The 17,789-nt window shown below is 53.1% G+C and overlaps 1 protein-coding gene across 5 annotated transcripts in view; it reads left to right on the top strand.

Annotated features, from left to right (window-relative positions):
* Positions 1-226: 226 nt before the first annotated feature.
* Pcdh1 (protocadherin 1) overlaps positions 227-17,789 on the top strand; it is a 32,675-nt gene continuing 15,112 nt past the window's right edge. The window contains exons 1-3 of one of the 5 annotated variants that reach the window (XM_039097355.2): positions 227-382; positions 9,159-10,021; positions 13,082-15,277. In XM_039097355.2, coding sequence (XP_038953283.1) covers positions 9,185-10,021; positions 13,082-15,277 — 3,033 coding nt within the window. In that variant the 5' untranslated portion in view covers positions 227-382; positions 9,159-9,184. 5 annotated transcript variants of the gene reach the window in all.

Raw genomic sequence — 17,789 nt, 5'->3', positions numbered from 1 at the left:
CTCACTGTAGAGCTCCAAGATCCCATCCCCTAGTCCTTTCCACAGTTCCTTTTACAATCTCACCCATATTACAGCTCCGGCCGGAGGGGGATGGGCGGACTTCCCCGGGGCGCAAAGAGAAGGGAGGGCCACTCGGGAGAGCAGACTCCGGAGTCTGAGTGGGAAGAGGGTGGGCCTGGAGGGGCAGCTCCGCTGAGAAGATGCTGGAAAGGAAAGAACCAGAAGAGACATTTCCCGTGCTTTGACTTCCCGGGCGGCAGAGTAGGGGACAGGTGTTTAAGGCAGGAGAGAGCAATTCCGAAGGGTCCTAGATGGATCCAGGCTTGGGTGGGATGAGTATAAGGTGAAGAGCGGCAAAGGAAGCCAGTGCAGTCGGCCTTAGGCAAGTGGCCGGGTTGGGGGGGAGGGCGTAAGAGGGGGGGGTGCTGTTTTGGGGGCGCGGTGGTCAGGGTCCCCTCCCAGCGGGACCAGAGCGATCCGGGCTCCACCTCTCGGCCGAAAGGGGGGTGGCGGGAGGAGGGCGGGCAGGCCGGGAGGGAGGGGGAGGGAGGGGGCGGGCCGGCTGTGCGCTCCGCTCTCTGCTGGCTCCGCCGCCGTCGCCGCCGCCGCTGCCGCCTCACACACTAGCGGAGCGGGAGCGCGGTGAGGACGCGAAGCCGCCGGGCTGCTACGCCCACAGCCAGCCGGAGCCGGAGCCTGAACCGCAGCGCCAGCCCCAGCCGTGCAGAGCCGCAGCCCGCGCCGGGGCCGGCGGCGGCTCACGGACAGCGGGGCGGGCGACCGGTGCTGCCCCGAGGCGGGTAAGGAGCTGGCGGCGGCGGCTCGGGGCCCAGAGCGGCCATGGCCGGCAGGAGCTGAGGGAGGGGCGCTCGGTGGAGCGAGGAGACCGGGGCCCAGTCGATGCCCAGCTCACCGGGACTGAGGCGGAGGCCGCTGGGACACCGAGTGGGGGGTTGCGGCCGGGGCTCCCTAGCCTCCAAGGTCCACTGCAAGAAGCGGAGAGAAGGGAGGGGGTGCCGAGTTGGACCCCGGCCCCGGCGTCCGCACTCGGGCGCGCTCCAAGCCGCGGGGATGAGAGACTCCTGGAGCGCGCGGAATGGAGAAGGTTTCGGGGAAGCGCAAGGCCCTCAGCTCAGCCGGGGGCTGCCGGAGGACTAGGGAAGCTAGGAACATTATCCACGACACACACTTGTTGGGCGATTTGCTCAGCTCACTCAGGCGCTTCCAGCTCGTCGCGGACACCTGGAAGAGCCACATCACAGACACATACACACATACATTGATCCGTACATATGTGAGCACAGACATACCTCCCGCACACCAGCGCCCACTGGGGCACAGTCACCAGCTCAGAATCTGCTTCAGCGCCTGCACGATCAGCAGCGGGGACACACAACCCGTGGCCATAGATAGCTACAGCACAATCGGGTATGATATTGAGCAATGCCGGACACACAAACACAACCTCGTGCCTTCCTGTACGAATATAACTGCCTCGGTTCGCCAGATGAACGCTGAACCTAGTTCCCTACACATACCGCTGAAGGAACACACCCTAACACAAATGGGTGCCCACTCCTTGGCCAGGATATAGGTATACAGCACAGGTCTTGCTTGCCCCTCTACTGCACCCACACATACACAACCCAGTGTCTCATAACACGCTTAGATAGCACACTCCTTAGCAGAGAGGTACCTACAGCAGCGCCTCACAAGCAGAATTCACTGCTTCAAGCATCTTAACACTGGTTGTCACACACACCTTACACCAACAGTGTCACATTACACTCTGCAGCGCGCGCGCACACGCACACACACACACATATACACACGCGCGCGCACACACACACACACACCACACCACACTCCACTCTCCCTGGCCAGATTCCCTCGGGAGAAGCCTCCAGGCTCTCCTAGAGAGCACCCAGAGCCCTGTCACCTCAATCGGGACTTTGTTATTGTAAATATCGGCACAACCGGAGCCCCCGGGCCGGCCAGACCGGCTTCTCGGCGACACCTCCCCCCCACTTCCACTCCGGGGCCTGACCAGCTGGGTATTCCGGGAACAAGCTGAACCTGACAGGCCGCGCCGGGCCGCCACCCTGGAGCTGTGTGGCCCTAGATCCCTTTGCACAATACTAGAGGTGTTTGAAACCTTTTTCGGGCCGTTTAGCTGCTTTCTCCGAGCTACCTGGGTCCCTAGCACACCTAGGTCCCGCACACCTGCGTGCCCCTCTACTGGGGCCCGGTCGCAGGCCAGTTCGGTGTACCGACAAAGCCTCGGGGCCAGAATGGAGACCGCAGCATGCGCAGAAGAAAAACTGGTAGGCGAATAGGACTCTCGTTCCTTCCTCCGGCCACTCTCCGGTAGTTGAGGCTTCTAGCCTCAGTTTCCCCAACAGTGAGGGTAACTATTCCTTCAGCAGGAAAAACGAGTGACGCTGAGGCCATCGAGGACTGAGTGCAGGGCAAGTACCCCGTTTCTGCCGCCTTGAGAGGATCGGTTTTATGAGAATGTCCCCGCCCGGCCAGGCTCGCGGCTTTGTGATTCCGGCGCCGGCTTCCTCCCTGCCCCCCTCCCGGCGCCCGCTGCGCTGCTCCCGCCGGCGCCGGCTTGTGGGGGACCTAGGCGGAGGCCGGAGATGCGGGAGAGGAGGGATTCCCCGCGGCGGTCCTGAAGGCGAGGGACGCAAGTGACCGCCTGGCCTAAGAGTTCTTACTATACTGCGCCTCACCTAGTCTCACCTTGGGTTCCAGGAGGCCAGGCGTCACCCTGGTGGGGGCGGGGATGGCGACCAAAGCCTTAGGAGCGGCCGCCGTCCCCCACTACACACAAACACACACGCACACACTAGGCGTCCTCTGGGAGGAGGCGCTCAGGCGTGCTTGGGTGTGTACGGAGAGCGGTCACTGACCGAGAAGGTAAGGACTAGGGCTGCTCCTGCTGGTTAAACCCAGGACTTAGAGCTGGAAGGTGCCGTGCTTCTTCCAGCACCTGCTCTCGGTCGCCTGGACTTGTACAACCCAGAAGGTATTTGTGGCAGCCTTAGAGGTCTAATGTGTGAGAGCGCCTGGGTGCTACTTGCTTGAGTAGGGGCTCCGCGGCGGTGTTGGAACCTGTAATAACCAGACTAGGGTAGAGGATGCGTTCCAGGAGAGAATCTATGAAACCTCAGAAAGGACGAAAAACAGGGATGGGGGAACAGGCCGGGGCTCTGGAACAGCCTCATCTAGTCGTCTCCTTTTCTTCTCCAGCCTCTAGTTCCATATTAGAAAGCACTGGCTGGAAAGGAGTATTTCGCAGTTCTGGGTACTTCTGCAGAGAGCTGGGCAAGAGACCCTGTGTGCAATGGGGCCTGCATGGGTGGGGAGGAGCTAAGAGGGATTGGGGTTCCGGTTCTGATGTGGGGTGAGAGGTGGCCCTGGCAGGAACAAAGGTAGCTGGTGTTGCAGAGATGGATTTTGTGAAACAATGTATTGAGCAGATACTGTTTCCCAGTGCCCACTGTGGGTGCAGTAGTAGAACACACATTATCTATTCTTTCATAGGCTAGCATATTCGTTCATTGATTCATTGAGCCTGAGAGCACCTACTATGTGCCCGGTGGTGGAGTGAAATGCTCTGTCACAGGGTTGGAAGACTTAAATACCGAATCCGTCTTGCAGTGTATCTGATCTCATTTAGTTCTCCCAAATAACTTCAAGAGGCAGATTTTTTTTAATGTATTACATTTATTTATCTAGTTTGTCTGTGTGCACACATACATTTGGAGGTCAGAAAATGACTTTCAGTGGTCAGTTTTCTCCTTCTACTCTGTAGGTCTCGTGAATTAAACTGCCGTCATTAAAAGGGCTTGGGGACAAGCCCTTTTATCCACTGAGCCATCCTGCTTGCCCAAGAGGCAGGATCTCCCTCCCCCCCACAACACCCCATTTTATAATATGGAAATAAGGACACACAACTGGGAAGTGTTGGGGTGAGGGTTTGAACTCAGCAATCTGGTTCAAGAATGCAGGTGCCTGGAAGCCTGCAGAGGCTAATAGCTGGTTCTGGAAGATAGGGAAGAAGAACAGTACTGCTCGCTGTGGGAAGCCCCTGAGCAGCTCCACCCCATGCAGCTCGCCTTGCTTACCCTCCCACCCAGGCTCTCAGATGGTCCCTTTGTACTTTGGTGTTTTGAGCTCGCAGTACCAGAGACTGTTGTGTAATGGTGCTGGAGCAGGTGTGGGGGTCAGGGGCTTCAGAGCTGACCTACTCACTGAACAGAGAAAGCTCTTCACATCCAGCAAGAACTGAACCTTGGTCCCAAAGTGGTGTGGAAATGAAGGTTCCAAGTGAACCCTCATCTGTCCTCATACCTCATGTGTCTCAGATGTTGACATAAGATGGGGTTTCCTTCTACCTTTCAGGACTCTTGTCCCCTTGTCCCTCACTCCCACACTTCTGATGGTTTTTTGGTCTCCTCGATCCTGATTCCTTTCTCTACTTAGGGCCTGTCTTGTCAGTGTCTTGGGCACCTCTGTCACTAGGTGGAGAGGCACCCTCGCCTAGGAAGGCAGCTCAGGCAGATAAGGTACTAATCGCTTCAAAGGCCACCGCCTGAGACTAATGACTCCCTACACTAACCGCCTGGGACAAAGTTCAGTAGTGTTGGGGGTAGGGATGTGGAAAGGCCTCTTTACTGCTTCTCCCAGCCCTTCCTGGCAGGCCACATGACTCTACACCTGCTAGTGGCTGGGAGCTTGGGTTCCTTCCTGGTCAGGCCAGGTTGGCAAGCCAGGGTTGAGTGAGCGGTAATCAATGTAGGGAATGCCATACTTCAGCTTTAGCTTTCTGTCGAGTCTTTCCAGATGCAGTCTTTAAGATGGGAAGAGATGTTCTTTCATAGATCTCGTCCTTTCATACCATTTTCGACCTAGAGTGTTTAACATAGTTTTGTGTCTGGATGGCGCATGGTGGGCACTCCATTTGAATAGAGGAAGGGTTCACCATAGTTGAGGGGTTTTGGGGGGCTAGGGGGTGTGTGAGAGACCAATGACCAGGACTGTACTGACAGGTCTGATAAGATGGGCAGATGGACAGCCTCAGAACAGGGTGATGAAAGAGGAGCTCAGGAGACAGAGGCAGAGGCAGATGAATCTCTGAGTTAGGGATAGCCTGATCTACAGATTGAGTTCCAGGACAACCAGGGCTACACAGAGAAACCTTATCTTGAAAAACAGAAAAAAAAAGATTTGGAGACGTGCTATAATAATAAATAATATCAATTTCAAATGACTGAGAGAATTCACTAAAATGTTTAGCAGTGCACCAGTAGAACCTTAATTTGTTGGTGGTGACGGATGTGATGATCTATAGTTTGCATAGCTAAGGCTGTTTTTCAACTAGTGTCTCTCACCGTTGTTTTCCCAGACCTTTGTATTACAATTGCCTAGGGGTTCTCCAGATCCCACCTTCCAATCAAAATTCCTAAGGGTAGGGCCAGATAATCCTTATTTTGGAAGAATTCCCCAAGTACTTCAAGGACCTAAACCGTCCTTAACCCTTGTCCCCATTCTGGGCAACCCTCTCTTTCCACTCCATCCCCAGAACTTCCTTAGAGTGTGCCTTACCCAGTGAAAAGCCTCACTGGAGGCAAAGTAAGGTCTTAAAAGGGAAGTGGGCCTGGGAGGACTGAAGGTTTTGTGAGGGTTGCGATTCCAAGATAGGAAGAGAGCTTCAAGTGAGAGACATGGTGCTTAGCTATCAAGTTGGCCAAAAATCAAATCACCTGGCTTTGTCAGACCACTGACCCTTCAATTTGCCCCCAGATTTTGTGAACAGACATGTTCCTAGAAAAATCTTGCTTGATGATGTTGTGTAGTTCTCCAAGGCAATGTGGCCTCCGAAACACAAACTCTTCTTGATCAGGGGGTAGGGAACATAAAAGAGGAAGGTTTTAGACAGTCCTCTGGAGATACATTGAAAGATCGTGATATTCCTCCGTCTTTAAAGAGAGTGAACCGTGGCTGAGAAGAGGCATGAACACTTCTTGTCTGGTGAAGGTCTCACAGGTTCAGAAAGGGGTTTACATTTGTGGAAAGCTCCCCAAGGAAGGCAAGGTGCTTGAGTTGTGTAGGGAATCTGTACATTTGGTGAAGGTTTGCTGAACATTTACTACAGAGTTGACTCTGAATGGAGATTTGCATTTTAATCCCAATAGATTCCTAGGGAATTGGCAAGTAGGCAAGTGAGAGAGCTGTTGACCAAGGCCATCGAGATCTAAATCCAGGCAACTAAAATAATCCTCACTACGCAAGAATGGTTTACTTCAGGCCTACTGTGTGTCAGGTCCAATGATAGATGACACAGTAAACAATTAGATGGTTATAATTGTAATCTCAGCTCTCAAGAGACATCAGTTTAAGGCCAGCCTAGACTGCATGTCCTGAATTCCAGGAAAGCCTGGGTTACAGTGTATGAGACCCTGCCTCAGGAGATGCTCTCCCCTCATAGTCCTGTAGGAAAGATTAACATTCGCCAATTTTCCAAATAATCCAGTAACTACAAATGTGCTAAGTGCTTTGAAAGGAAAGACCATTTGTTGAGTGTTTACGTTGTTACAAACATTTAGCCCACATGAATTCAAACCCACTGGGAAATATATGGTATCGTCTCCATTTGACAGAAGGAAAAAACTGAGGCTTTGAATTGTTTGCTCCAGGAAGTAGGCATCTGGGGCTGAAGTCACACACCCAGCTGGAGTTGAAGTCACACCCCAAGTTCTCTGTCTTACATGTGCCAAATGGGTACACAGAGGTAACCCAGCAAACTGACAGTAACTGAGCTAGAACCGGTGTTACAGCAGATGGCCCAACTTCAGTGCTGTGCTCCAGTGTTCAGGACACAGCCTGGCACATTTTAAGTGACCACTATGGTTTGCTGAGTAGGCGCGTGAGAACCTAGCATATACCTAGTTTTACCAAGCACCGAGGCAGTGAGAGCGCGGGATGAGTGAGTCTGTGAACTCTTGCCCTTTGGAAGGAATGTCTGGTGTCTTCCTGGGGAGACAGAAAACACAAGAATAGGTGCCCAATACTGTAGCTGAACAAACAGGGCCGGGCGGTGTCCGGGGCAGCCCAGTGATTCATTGCCTTAGGATCGGAATAGACAATAAGTGGCTGTGAGTTGGAGGAGGAGAGGTCACTGTGGGGTGGAGAGGCTTAGGAAGGCATTGTAGGGTTGCAGGAGGAGGCAGAACCTGTCTTCAGTGGGGTGGGCATGAACAGTGTCAGGCCTGGGATAGAAATTAGAGGGGAGGGGACAAATGGAACATGAGGCCTCCTCCCTCCCTACAGAAATGCTAGGCAGAGACTTGGGATTTGAATAGAGGAAGGGTTCACCATGGTTGAGGGCTTTTTTGGGGGTGTGGGGGTGTGTGACAGACCAATGACCGGGACTGTACTGACAGGTCTGATAACATGGGCAGATGGACAGCCTCAGAACAGGGTGATGAAAGAGAAGCTATTGTAATGGTGGTGCAACTTGTAGGCTAGAGCGTTCACAGCACAGCCCTTCCTGGAAGGCTCTGAGGGTGGCAGAGGAGGGTGTGACATACACTGGACTAGTTAGCGGCGGGGAAGGAGAAGGTTCTGGATGTCTGCAGGGGTAAGGGTCAAGCTGGAGCTAAAGCGAGGTGTGACACTGCACATCTGTAATCCCAGCATTCCGAAAGCCGAGTCAGGAGTTCAAGGATAGCCTAGGATACCTAGTGAGACTGTCTAAAAAAAGACAAGGTCTGAGCATGTGGCTCAGTGGTAGACCATTTGTCGAGCATGCGCAGTACCCTGTGCTCAATTCTCAGTGCTGGGGGAAAAAAATAAAATAAACCAGGAGGCAGATGATCATCTGGAGAGCAGAGGGGGTGGACCAGGGAGGCTCTGATGGTGTCATTGAAGCTCTGGCCCAGTTAGGCCTGCTGAGCACTCTGTTGCTGAGGACGGACTAGGGCAGCTCCCAATGCCAATTTGAGGGTCAGTCACTCCTAACCCCAATCTTGACCTCCATACCTTCCACACACCTGCCCATTGGCAGCAGGCAGCAACGAGTGCTGGGAACTCTCCGTGTGTGTGTGTGTGTGTGTGTGTGTGTGTGTGTGTGAGAGAGAGAGAGAGAGAGAGAGAGAGAGAGAGAGAGAGAGAGAGAGAGAGAGAGAGACATTTGTGGGGAAGTCAGGGAGGACTAACACCTATTCAACTGTAGTATTTTCTTTTTTAACAATTCTTTTTATTATATTTATTTGTGGTGGGGGAGTGCATGTCACAGAAAACATTTGGGGGAGGGGTCAGAGGATAATTTACAGGAGCCAGTTCTCTCCTGATGTGGGTCCTAGGGACTGAACACAGGTCTTCAGACTTGGTGGCAGGTACCATTACCACTGGAGTCTCACCATCTCCCTGGCCCTGCTGCTAGCCATTTTCACAAGATATTGGCATTCCATTGTGGACTGGGGGGACACTGGGTATTGTGGATGCTTTTTGTCAAAAACGGAGAATTTGGGATATAATACCTCATACACAAGAAAGAGAGATGCAATAATCTTCCTCAGCCACCATGGGTGGGAAGTACGAACAAGTAGTCAGGGGCTAGGCTTCCAGTGAGGGTGCTGGGGGGCTGTCTCTCAGGGTCCAGGGTGTCTGAGAGGTGAATGTTGCTGCTTTTGTACTACAGATGTGGGGTGGAGTGCCCCAACAGGAGATGTCCCAGGCCTAACCCTTCCACTTGCTTTTGCTCCTTGTCTCAGTATCAGGGTAATTACCATGGGTGACTAAGGCAAGATGCTGGTGAGAAGGAGGCGTTGTGCAAAGCTGAGAGCTGAAAGCGGATGGGGGGCGGTACCCAGGGAACGTCAGCTGGGTAAAGGCGTGCCATGGGCAGGAGCTGCTGTAGACCTGCCTGTCGCGTTATCAGCTTCTCCAGCTGGTTCATACACAGCTGCTGCACCCCACTGTGGGTGAGGCACTGGGCTCTGGAATTACAGTTCTGGGCTAGGATTGACTCTCCTTATGGGAGAATGGTGTATCGGTCCGAGAGGGAGAGTGGGGGGTGGCTCTGGCAGCCTGCGGAGTCAGTCTCTTCCTCGTAGCTGATGGTCTCTCTACTTTGTGTCCTCTTGTAGTTCTCCTGATTCTGGAGCCTGCCAGGATGGGGCCTCTGAGGCCCAGCCCAGGGCCTGGGGGGCAGCGGTTGCTGCTGCCCCCCTTACTGCTGGCACTGCTGCTCCTATTGGCTCCATCTGCCAGCCATACCACCCAGGTAGTATACAAGGTGCCAGAGGAACAGCCGCCCAACACACTCATTGGGAGCCTTGCCGCTGACTACGGTTTGCCAGACGTGGGTCATCTGTACAAACTAGAGGTAGGTGCTCCATATCTTCGAGTGGATGGCAAGACTGGAGACATTTTCACCACAGAGACCTCCATTGATCGAGAGGGGCTTCGTGAATGCCAGAACCAGATCTCCGGGAGTCCCTGTATCCTGGAGTTTGAGGTGTCAATCACGGACCTTGTGCAGAACGGCAGCCCCCGACTGCTAGAGGGCCAGATAGAGGTGCAAGACATCAATGACAACACGCCGAACTTTGCCTCACCAGTCATCACCCTGGCTATCCCGGAGAACACCAACATCGGCTCACTCTTCCCCATCCCACTGGCCACAGACCGTGACGCTGGCCCCAATGGCGTAGCATCCTATGAGCTGCAGGCTGGGCCTGAGGCCCAGGAGCTATTTGGACTGCAGGTGGCTGAGGACCAGGAGGAGAAGCAGCCACAGCTCATTGTCATGGGCAACCTGGACCGCGAACGGTGGGACTCCTACGACCTCACCATCAAGGTACAGGATGGTGGCAGTCCTCCACGTGCCAGCAGCGCCCTGCTTCGTGTCACTGTGCTTGATACAAATGACAACGCTCCCAAGTTTGAACGGCCAACCTACGAAGCCGAGCTGTCTGAGAACAGTCCCATTGGCCACTCGGTCATCCAGGTGAGAGGCCCACTCCATTACCTGTCGGGGTGAGCCACCTTTAGAGATGGGATTCCCCAAAGGCAGGTAGAAGGTTCCTTTGCTTTGGGAAAAAACAAAACAGAACGCTGTGGGGCTTGCCTTTCCTTCTCCCCAGCCCCAGCCAAAGCAGAATTTCTCACCAGCTTCCTCTCCTCCACTTCAACAAGTGGTATTTTGTTCCACTGTCAAGCTAGGTAGATGACAGTGACAGAGCATTTCAAGAGCCTCATACCTCCCGTCAGTCACAACTTAGGGGAACTTCTGGGAAGTGAAATTTGCTCCAAGCTCAGGGAGTGCTTTCTCCTTAGCTCAGACTGGATCACGGAGCGGAGTGCATCTTTGACCCAGTAGATCCTCTCCTGAGAGTAGCCATCCTCCTATCCAGTGGCAGGTCCCCTTTTGCTTCAGCTGAAGGTACCTCATGGTGCCCCTGCCCAACAAAGTCCTGAGATTGTGTCAGCCAGGAGGCTCCTTACTTTTGACAAATCTCATAGACTGTTTGTACACTTGCCTCCTTCCCCAGCAATGGGGTGTCATTGGTATGTGGTGTTTAAGATGGTTAGAAGGGCCAGTAACACTCTGAAAGTTCTCAGCACCCTTCTTCATGGGAACTGCCCCAGGGGTTGGGCAGCAGCTCGGTGGGGCTGCGGCCTGGGAGGGAGCAGAGAAGCAGCGTCCCTGCAGACAGGTGGGTGTATCTCCCGCTGTCATCTCAGCCCTTGGCCTCCTGCCAGCCCCGTCTTCTTTCTCCTTCCCCATGGGCTGAAGCTATCTCTGTCCATGAAGTGAGCAAACCAAAGAGAGTTCAGCCGGCCTGGACACCGTTACCCAACCCGAGAGACCCTTCATTCTGGGTGCAGGAGCCAAAGTGAGTGGGTGGCAGTTTTTATCTTTTTTAGAGGATGGTGGACGAGAATATAGAAACGAGGCTGAGAAAGGATAGATAGATAGCCATTCAGAATGGTGATTAATAATAGCTTAGGAGCCAGGCGCTGTTCTAAATGCACTATGTGTATTATATAATCTAATCCCTATAGTACAAGGTAAGTGAGCATTATCCCCATTTTATAGACAGGAAGCTGAGCCCATGGAGATTTCTAAACATGTCTGAGGTCAGAGCCCACCTTAACCCATGCCCAATAGTCTGTCCTATAACCTCTCTGTGAGATGACACAGGAAGTAGAGTCTTTGAGGTTGGCAGTACTGAGGGGTGGATAGGCAGTGGAAAGAGGCAGAGTTAGAATGCAGCCAGAGTGGAAAGTTAGGGGTCACAGACAAGCAAAGGAGGGGGAAGAAGGTAGCTAAGAACTGAGGTGACAAGTCTAGAGACAGGGAGGCCAAGGGAGAGCTGTCCATTACTGCCAGGAACTGCCTACCCAGTGGGCTTGGGTAGGGAAAAAGCTGGAGGTTTGCCTTCAAAGGTGGCTCGCACCTTCAATCCCAGCACGTGGGAGGCAGAGGCAGGAGGATCTCTGAGTTTGAGGCCAGCCTGCTCTACAGAGTGAGTTCCAGGACAGCCAGAGCCACAGAGAGAAACCCTGTTTGGGGTTTGGGAAGGTTCAGAGGGACACCAGGGTGGCTGGGAGCCCTTGACCAGGAGCCTCCTCTGAAGAAAAGCCTTGACAGGAATGGAGGGAGTTCCCTTCCTAAGGAGAAGGACAGAAGTCCAACACTCGCACGAGGGCCTCTGGGTATAGTGCTCAGTACTGTAATTGGATCTCTTAAAAACAGATGCCTGGGTAAATAAATGAATGGAGGATTGACAGATCAAAAGAAAAGAGGAATTACTTAAGATCACACCATGGTCTAGGAAGTATTAGGTATTTCTTTATTATCCCATTTAACCTTCATCATAATCTTATGAAACGTGTTCTATTATTCTTCCCCATTATATATATTTGTAGAGTGAGGCTTGGGAAGATTAAATAATTGGCTCAAAGCCATGTAATTAATTGGAAAGTAATAGAGCTGGGATTTGAACTCAAGGCTTTCATTTTGCTCCTTAGAGGCTCTGCCAAGTTATGCTTACTCTTCCTTCGCACCCTCTCCCCCTGACACACACACACACACACACACACACACACACACACACATTCATTGCATTCTGCATTCTGTTTGGATGTCAATACTCAACTCCTCACCGGTGGTACCTCATGGCCATTCCCACCTGGCTGCTGTTGCCCCATCACCACCCATGTTTGTATAGACTTGGTCCCAGTGCAGGGTGGCATTGGTGTGGGAGGGTGTGCCCACTGCAAAGGGACAAGCAGTTCATTGTTTGGTGCTGGAAGCCCAGCCCGCTGCCAGCAGGCTCTGTGGCCTGCACCAACCCCTCCCTTCTGGCCTCAGGCTCAGGCCGGATTCCTCCACTGGTGCCTTGCCAGCAGCAGACAACAGTTAAGGAGCTGCAGAAACAGGTTTCCCCAGTTTGACAGCAGTGGCTGGGTTGGGCCTGCTGGGCTCTTTCTGACCCGTATCTCTACCTGGCTGCTTTCAATAGAAATCCCCTCACCTGGGGCCTGTAGCTGTGCATGGGGGGTCTTCATCGATGCACTCACACACATGAACAAACACACCTTCTGGAACTCAAATAAACTCTCACAGCTTACGGTCACATGCCTGTGTGTATGTATGTATGTCACGTGCCTGCATACAAGGTATGCACATAAGTCCATGGGTGCTCTCCATCTCCACTGCTCAAACCCTTATCCTTTCTGTGGGGGAGGGACAGTTCATTTATCTGAAGTGCTTGTGAGCTCCTCACCTCTGTGCTTCTTAGGTGGACTGTTCAAATGAAGAGTAGAATATAATTCTGCCCAGCCCTGGTGATACAGCGTCACTAAGAAGGATTTGCAAGCTGCATCTGGGCTCTTAAGGAAAATAGGTTACCAGTGTCTACCGTAGTGCAAGCCTAGGGGAAGGACTGTACTGAGTGCCGCTTATGGAAAGGGTGCTAAGTTCGCATCACTGATGTGCTTGTGGGGAGGACATTAGCAGCACGTGCACCTTAGCTTACTGACCCGGCCCTGTTTCCCGTAGGTGAAAGCTAATGACTCGGACCAAGGTGCCAATGCGGAGATTGACTACACGTTCCACCAGGCACCCGAGGTTGTCAGGCGTCTTTTGCGACTAGACAGAAACACTGGACTTATCACCGTCCAGGGCCCTGTGGATCGTGAGGATCTAAGCACTCTGCGTTTCTCAGTGCTCGCCAAGGACCGAGGTGCCAACCCCAAGAGTGCCCGTGCCCAGGTAGTTGTGACTGTGAAAGACATGAATGACAATGCCCCGACCATTGAGATCCGAGGCATAGGGCTGGTGACTCATCAAGATGGGATGGCTAACATATCAGAGGATGTGGCAGAGGAGACCGCGGTGGCCTTGGTACAGGTGTCTGATCGAGATGAGGGAGAGAATGCAGCTGTCACCTGTGTAGTAGCAGGTGATGTGCCCTTCCAGCTACGCCAGGCCAGCGAGACAGGCAGCGACAGCAAGAAAAAGTATTTCCTGCAGACCACCACCCCTCTCGACTATGAGAAAGTCAAAGACTACACCATTGAGATCGTGGCGGTGGACTCCGGCAACCCTCCGCTCTCTAGCACCAACTCCCTCAGGGTGCAGGTGGTAGACGTCAATGACAATGCCCCCGTCTTCACCCAGAGCATCACTGAAGTTGCCTTCCCAGAAAACAACAAGCCTGGTGAAGTGGTAGCCGAGGTCACGGCCAGCGACGCCGACTCTGGCTCTAACGCAGAGCTGGTGTATTCTCTGGAACCTGAGCCAGCTGCCCAGGGGCTGTTCACTATCTCACCCGAGAACGGAGAGGTCAGGGTAAAGACATCGCTGGATCGGGAACAGAGAGACAGCTATGAGCTGAAGGTGGTGGCAGCCGACAGGGGCAGTCCCAGCCTTCAGGGCACAGCCACGGTCCTTGTCAACGTGCTTGACTGTAATGACAATGACCCCAAATTTATGCTGAGTGGCTACAACTTCTCAGTGATGGAGAACATGCCAGCGCTGAGTCCAGTGGGTATGGTGACTGTCATCGACGGAGACAAGGGGGAGAATGCCCGGGTGCAGCTCTCAGTCGAGCAGGACAATGGTGACTTTGTTATCCAGAATGGCACAGGCACCATCTTATCCAGTTTGAGCTTTGATCGGGAACAACAGAGTACCTACACCTTCCAACTGAAGGCCGTGGATGGTGGTGTCCCACCTCGTTCGGCGTACGTCGGTGTCACCATCAATGTGTTGGATGAGAATGACAATGCGCCCTTTATCACCGCCCCCTCCAACACGTCTCACCGGCTGCTGACCCCGCAGACACGTCTCGGCGAGACAGTCAGCCAGGTGACAGCGGAGGACATTGACTCTGGTATCAATGCCGAGCTGACCTATAGCATCGCTGGCGGCAACCCTTACGGACTCTTCCAGATTGGATCACATTCAGGTGCCATCACGCTGGAGAAGGAGATTGAACGGCGCCACCACGGGTTACACCGCCTTGTGGTGAAGGTCAGCGACCGTGGCAAGCCCCCTCGCTATGGTACAGCCTTGGTCCACCTTTACGTCAACGAGACCTTAGCCAACCGCACGCTGCTAGAGACCCTCCTTGTCCATAGCCTGGACACGCCCCTGGATATTGACATTGCCGGGGATCCAGAATATGAGCGTTCCAAGCAACGTGGCAACATTCTCTTTGGTGTTGTAGCCGGCGTGGTGGCCGTCGCCTTACTCATCGCCCTGGCAGTACTCGTGCGCTACTGCCGGCAGCGGGAGGCCAAGAGTGGCTACCAGGCGGGTAAGAAGGAGACTAAGGACCTATACGCCCCCAAGCCTAGCGGCAAAGCTGCTAAGGGAAGCAAGAGCAAGGGGAAGAAAAGCAAGTCGCCGAAACCTGTGAAGCCCGTGGAGGATGAGGATGACACTGGGCTACAAAAGTCTCTCAAGTTCAACCTTATGAGTGATGCCCCCGGGGACAGTCCCCGAATCCACCTACCCCTCAACTACCCGCCCGGCAGCCCCGACTTAGGCCGCCATTACCGCTCCAATTCCCCACTGCCTTCCATCCAGCTGCAACCCCAGTCACCCTCGGCCTCCAAGAAGCACCAGGTGGTGCAGGACCTGCCGCCCGCAAACACATTTGTGGGCACTGGGGACACCACGTCCACGGGCTCCGAGCAGTACTCCGACTACAGCTATCGCACCAACCCCCCCAAATACCCCAGCAAGCAGGTAGGCCAGCCCTTTCGGCTTAGCACGCCGCAGCCCCCACCCCACCCCTACCATGGGGCCATCTGGACCGAGGTGTGGGAGTGATAGAACAGGTGTGCCTTGCCTGCTATGATCAACTCGATCATGTGGGAGCATCCTGAGCTAACTGTGGGAGGTGGGAACACTGATCTCGGGGTACTGAGGCCTCAACTAAGGACCCTTCTGCCTTGCCCGGATATGGAAGGTTAGGCTGAGTGGAAACTGATAGGGGGCTTCGATGTGTCTTCCCTGCCCCTCCCCACAAGGGGGAAGTGTATGACTTGTCAGATCCCAGTATGCCGAACCAGCTACTGGATCTTTCAGGTGGAGCTGATGGGCAGGTTTATAGGTTTGGAGACAGAAGGGCAGAGGCAGATATGGGAGAAGACGACTCCAAACCTGGGTCTCTATTAGAGATCAGCTGTATAGGTGCTTCTTTGGAGGGGACACGGAAGACCTAGAATCTGGGTGGGGACTCTGCTGGGGAGGGGGGAACCTCCCCACTTGTGCCTTCTATATGTACTGTGTATTAACTTTTTCCTCATCCCCAGGCCTCGGGGGCTGGCCCCACATCCCCTACCCCAGCCCTTTTCATGTGGCCCCACAATAAAGTTCTCTATTTTTGGAGTTTTGGTTTCTTATTTTCTTGGAACTGAGAGAAGCAGCGAGAGAGACTGAAAGTAGCTTTGTTCTCAAACCCTGCCTTGATTTCACCGTGTCTACCCTTTATCCCTCCCTGCTCCCTAGGCCTACCCATTTTATTCGAGCCCTATCTCAGCATATCATCTCCTGCCTACCCCAACACCCATTTCCATGTCTGGAGAAAGTTTCAGCCCATGTTTATGAGAGGCTGTCTCCCTCGTCTGAAAACAGTTTTTTTTCCCCATCTGCCTACATAGAGTAACTTCTGAGAGGTACCAGAGCACCTGTGTGGGGTGGCAGTCAGCCTTCCTGCCCCAGGTGAAGCCAGAGAACCTTTTCATTACACCATCTACCTTCCCTCAGGGCAAGATCTTCCCCCAAGTCCCTTTCCCAGCCTTTATCACACAGACAACTCAGCAATTAGCTGGCCCTGCCCCTATCTCATGATCACCAGCCTGGGCTCCAGAGAGGGCTGGCCCTGGGACAGACAGGTGCTTCTCCAACACTGCAGAGACCCACTTTGTACCCTCATGCTTGGTGAGCCACTGTCATAGGATGAGGTGTCCCAGCCCTGTCTCCTGTTCAAGGCAACCTTCTTTTACCTCCTTACTGTAGCCAGGACTGCCAGCTAGCTCTCTCTCTCCCTCCGTCTCTCACTTCTTGCTCTCCTGGGTCTTCCCTGTCTCTGGTTGTGCCTGAGGGAAGTTAAGTTGTGGGTGAGGGGCCTCCTGCCTTGGGGGAGTCTCTGAGGCCAGAGGCAACTTATCTCCATGGTGACAGAAGAGGCTTGAGACACTCCCAGGAGGACCAAGGTGCCAGCTTCCTTTCTGGTTCCATCTATAAACTCCCAAAAGCCCTGGGGTACCCTCAAAGTGAAAAGACAGTGGAAGAGTTTGGAGGAGCAAAGTGTGAAGAGGTCTTTTTTTTTTTTTCCTTTTCTTTTTTTTCCGGAGCTGGGGACCAAACCCAGGGCCTTGCTCTTGCTAGGCAAGTGCTCTACCGCTGAGCTAAATCCCCAACCCTGTGTGGAGAGGTCTTATCTAGTTATGACTTCTTTCTCCTGAGAAGTCAGACTCTGTCAGGTGACCTCCAGGAACTCCCAACCTTGCACTCTTTCTTCCATTTCTGCCTGGCAACTGTTGCTTCTTCCTTTCCTTCTCATTCGCTGATCCCTTTACTCCTTCAAAGTCTAAAGGCTTGTCCCTCACTGGGCTCCAACTCAACCCTTCCATGGGACCATACCGAATGCCTCCTCCCGACATTTGAATATTACCAAACCACACTACCTGTTGTCATTGTCAGAGCATAGAAAACAAGTTTCTACTGCATGCTCTGCATGGTAACCCGGCTTTGATAGAAAATGCTTCCAAGTGAAATGTATCTTAAGTGCCAAGTAAGAAGGTCTATAAGAAAAAAAATTTTTTTGAGACTGGGTGTTATTATGTATCCTTGAATAGCCTGGAGCTTGCTGTGTAGACCTGGCTGGCCTCGAACTCAGGTCCACTGCCTTTGCCTTCTTAGTGCTGGAATTACTCATGTGCCACCACAGTCAATCATTCGATTCTGTGGAACTTGTATTACTGCTACTCTTTCCCATTTCAGGAAGCCTTGATAGGTGCAGGGTACCATGTGAATTCACTCAGCGCTCATAACTTTGTGACACGGGCCGGTTTATTATAGTTATTTCACATAAGTGAAAACCAGCCATTGATGGAGTCAGAATTTAAGCACATAGCATCAGGGAGTCTGATTTCCAGAGTCTGCCATCATCTACTGTACAATTAAAAGATGATTTCATGATTAAGTTAGCAAGAGACTAGCTATCACATTAGCCTATAAAAGGTTCTGCAAA

This window comes from Rattus norvegicus, chromosome 18, assembly GCF_036323735.1.
Source record: "Rattus norvegicus strain BN/NHsdMcwi chromosome 18, GRCr8, whole genome shotgun sequence".
NCBI lineage: Eukaryota > Metazoa > Chordata > Mammalia > Rodentia > Muridae > Rattus > Rattus norvegicus.
Note: the sequence above shows the minus strand (reverse complement) of the source record. Positions and strands in the feature narration are given on the sequence as shown.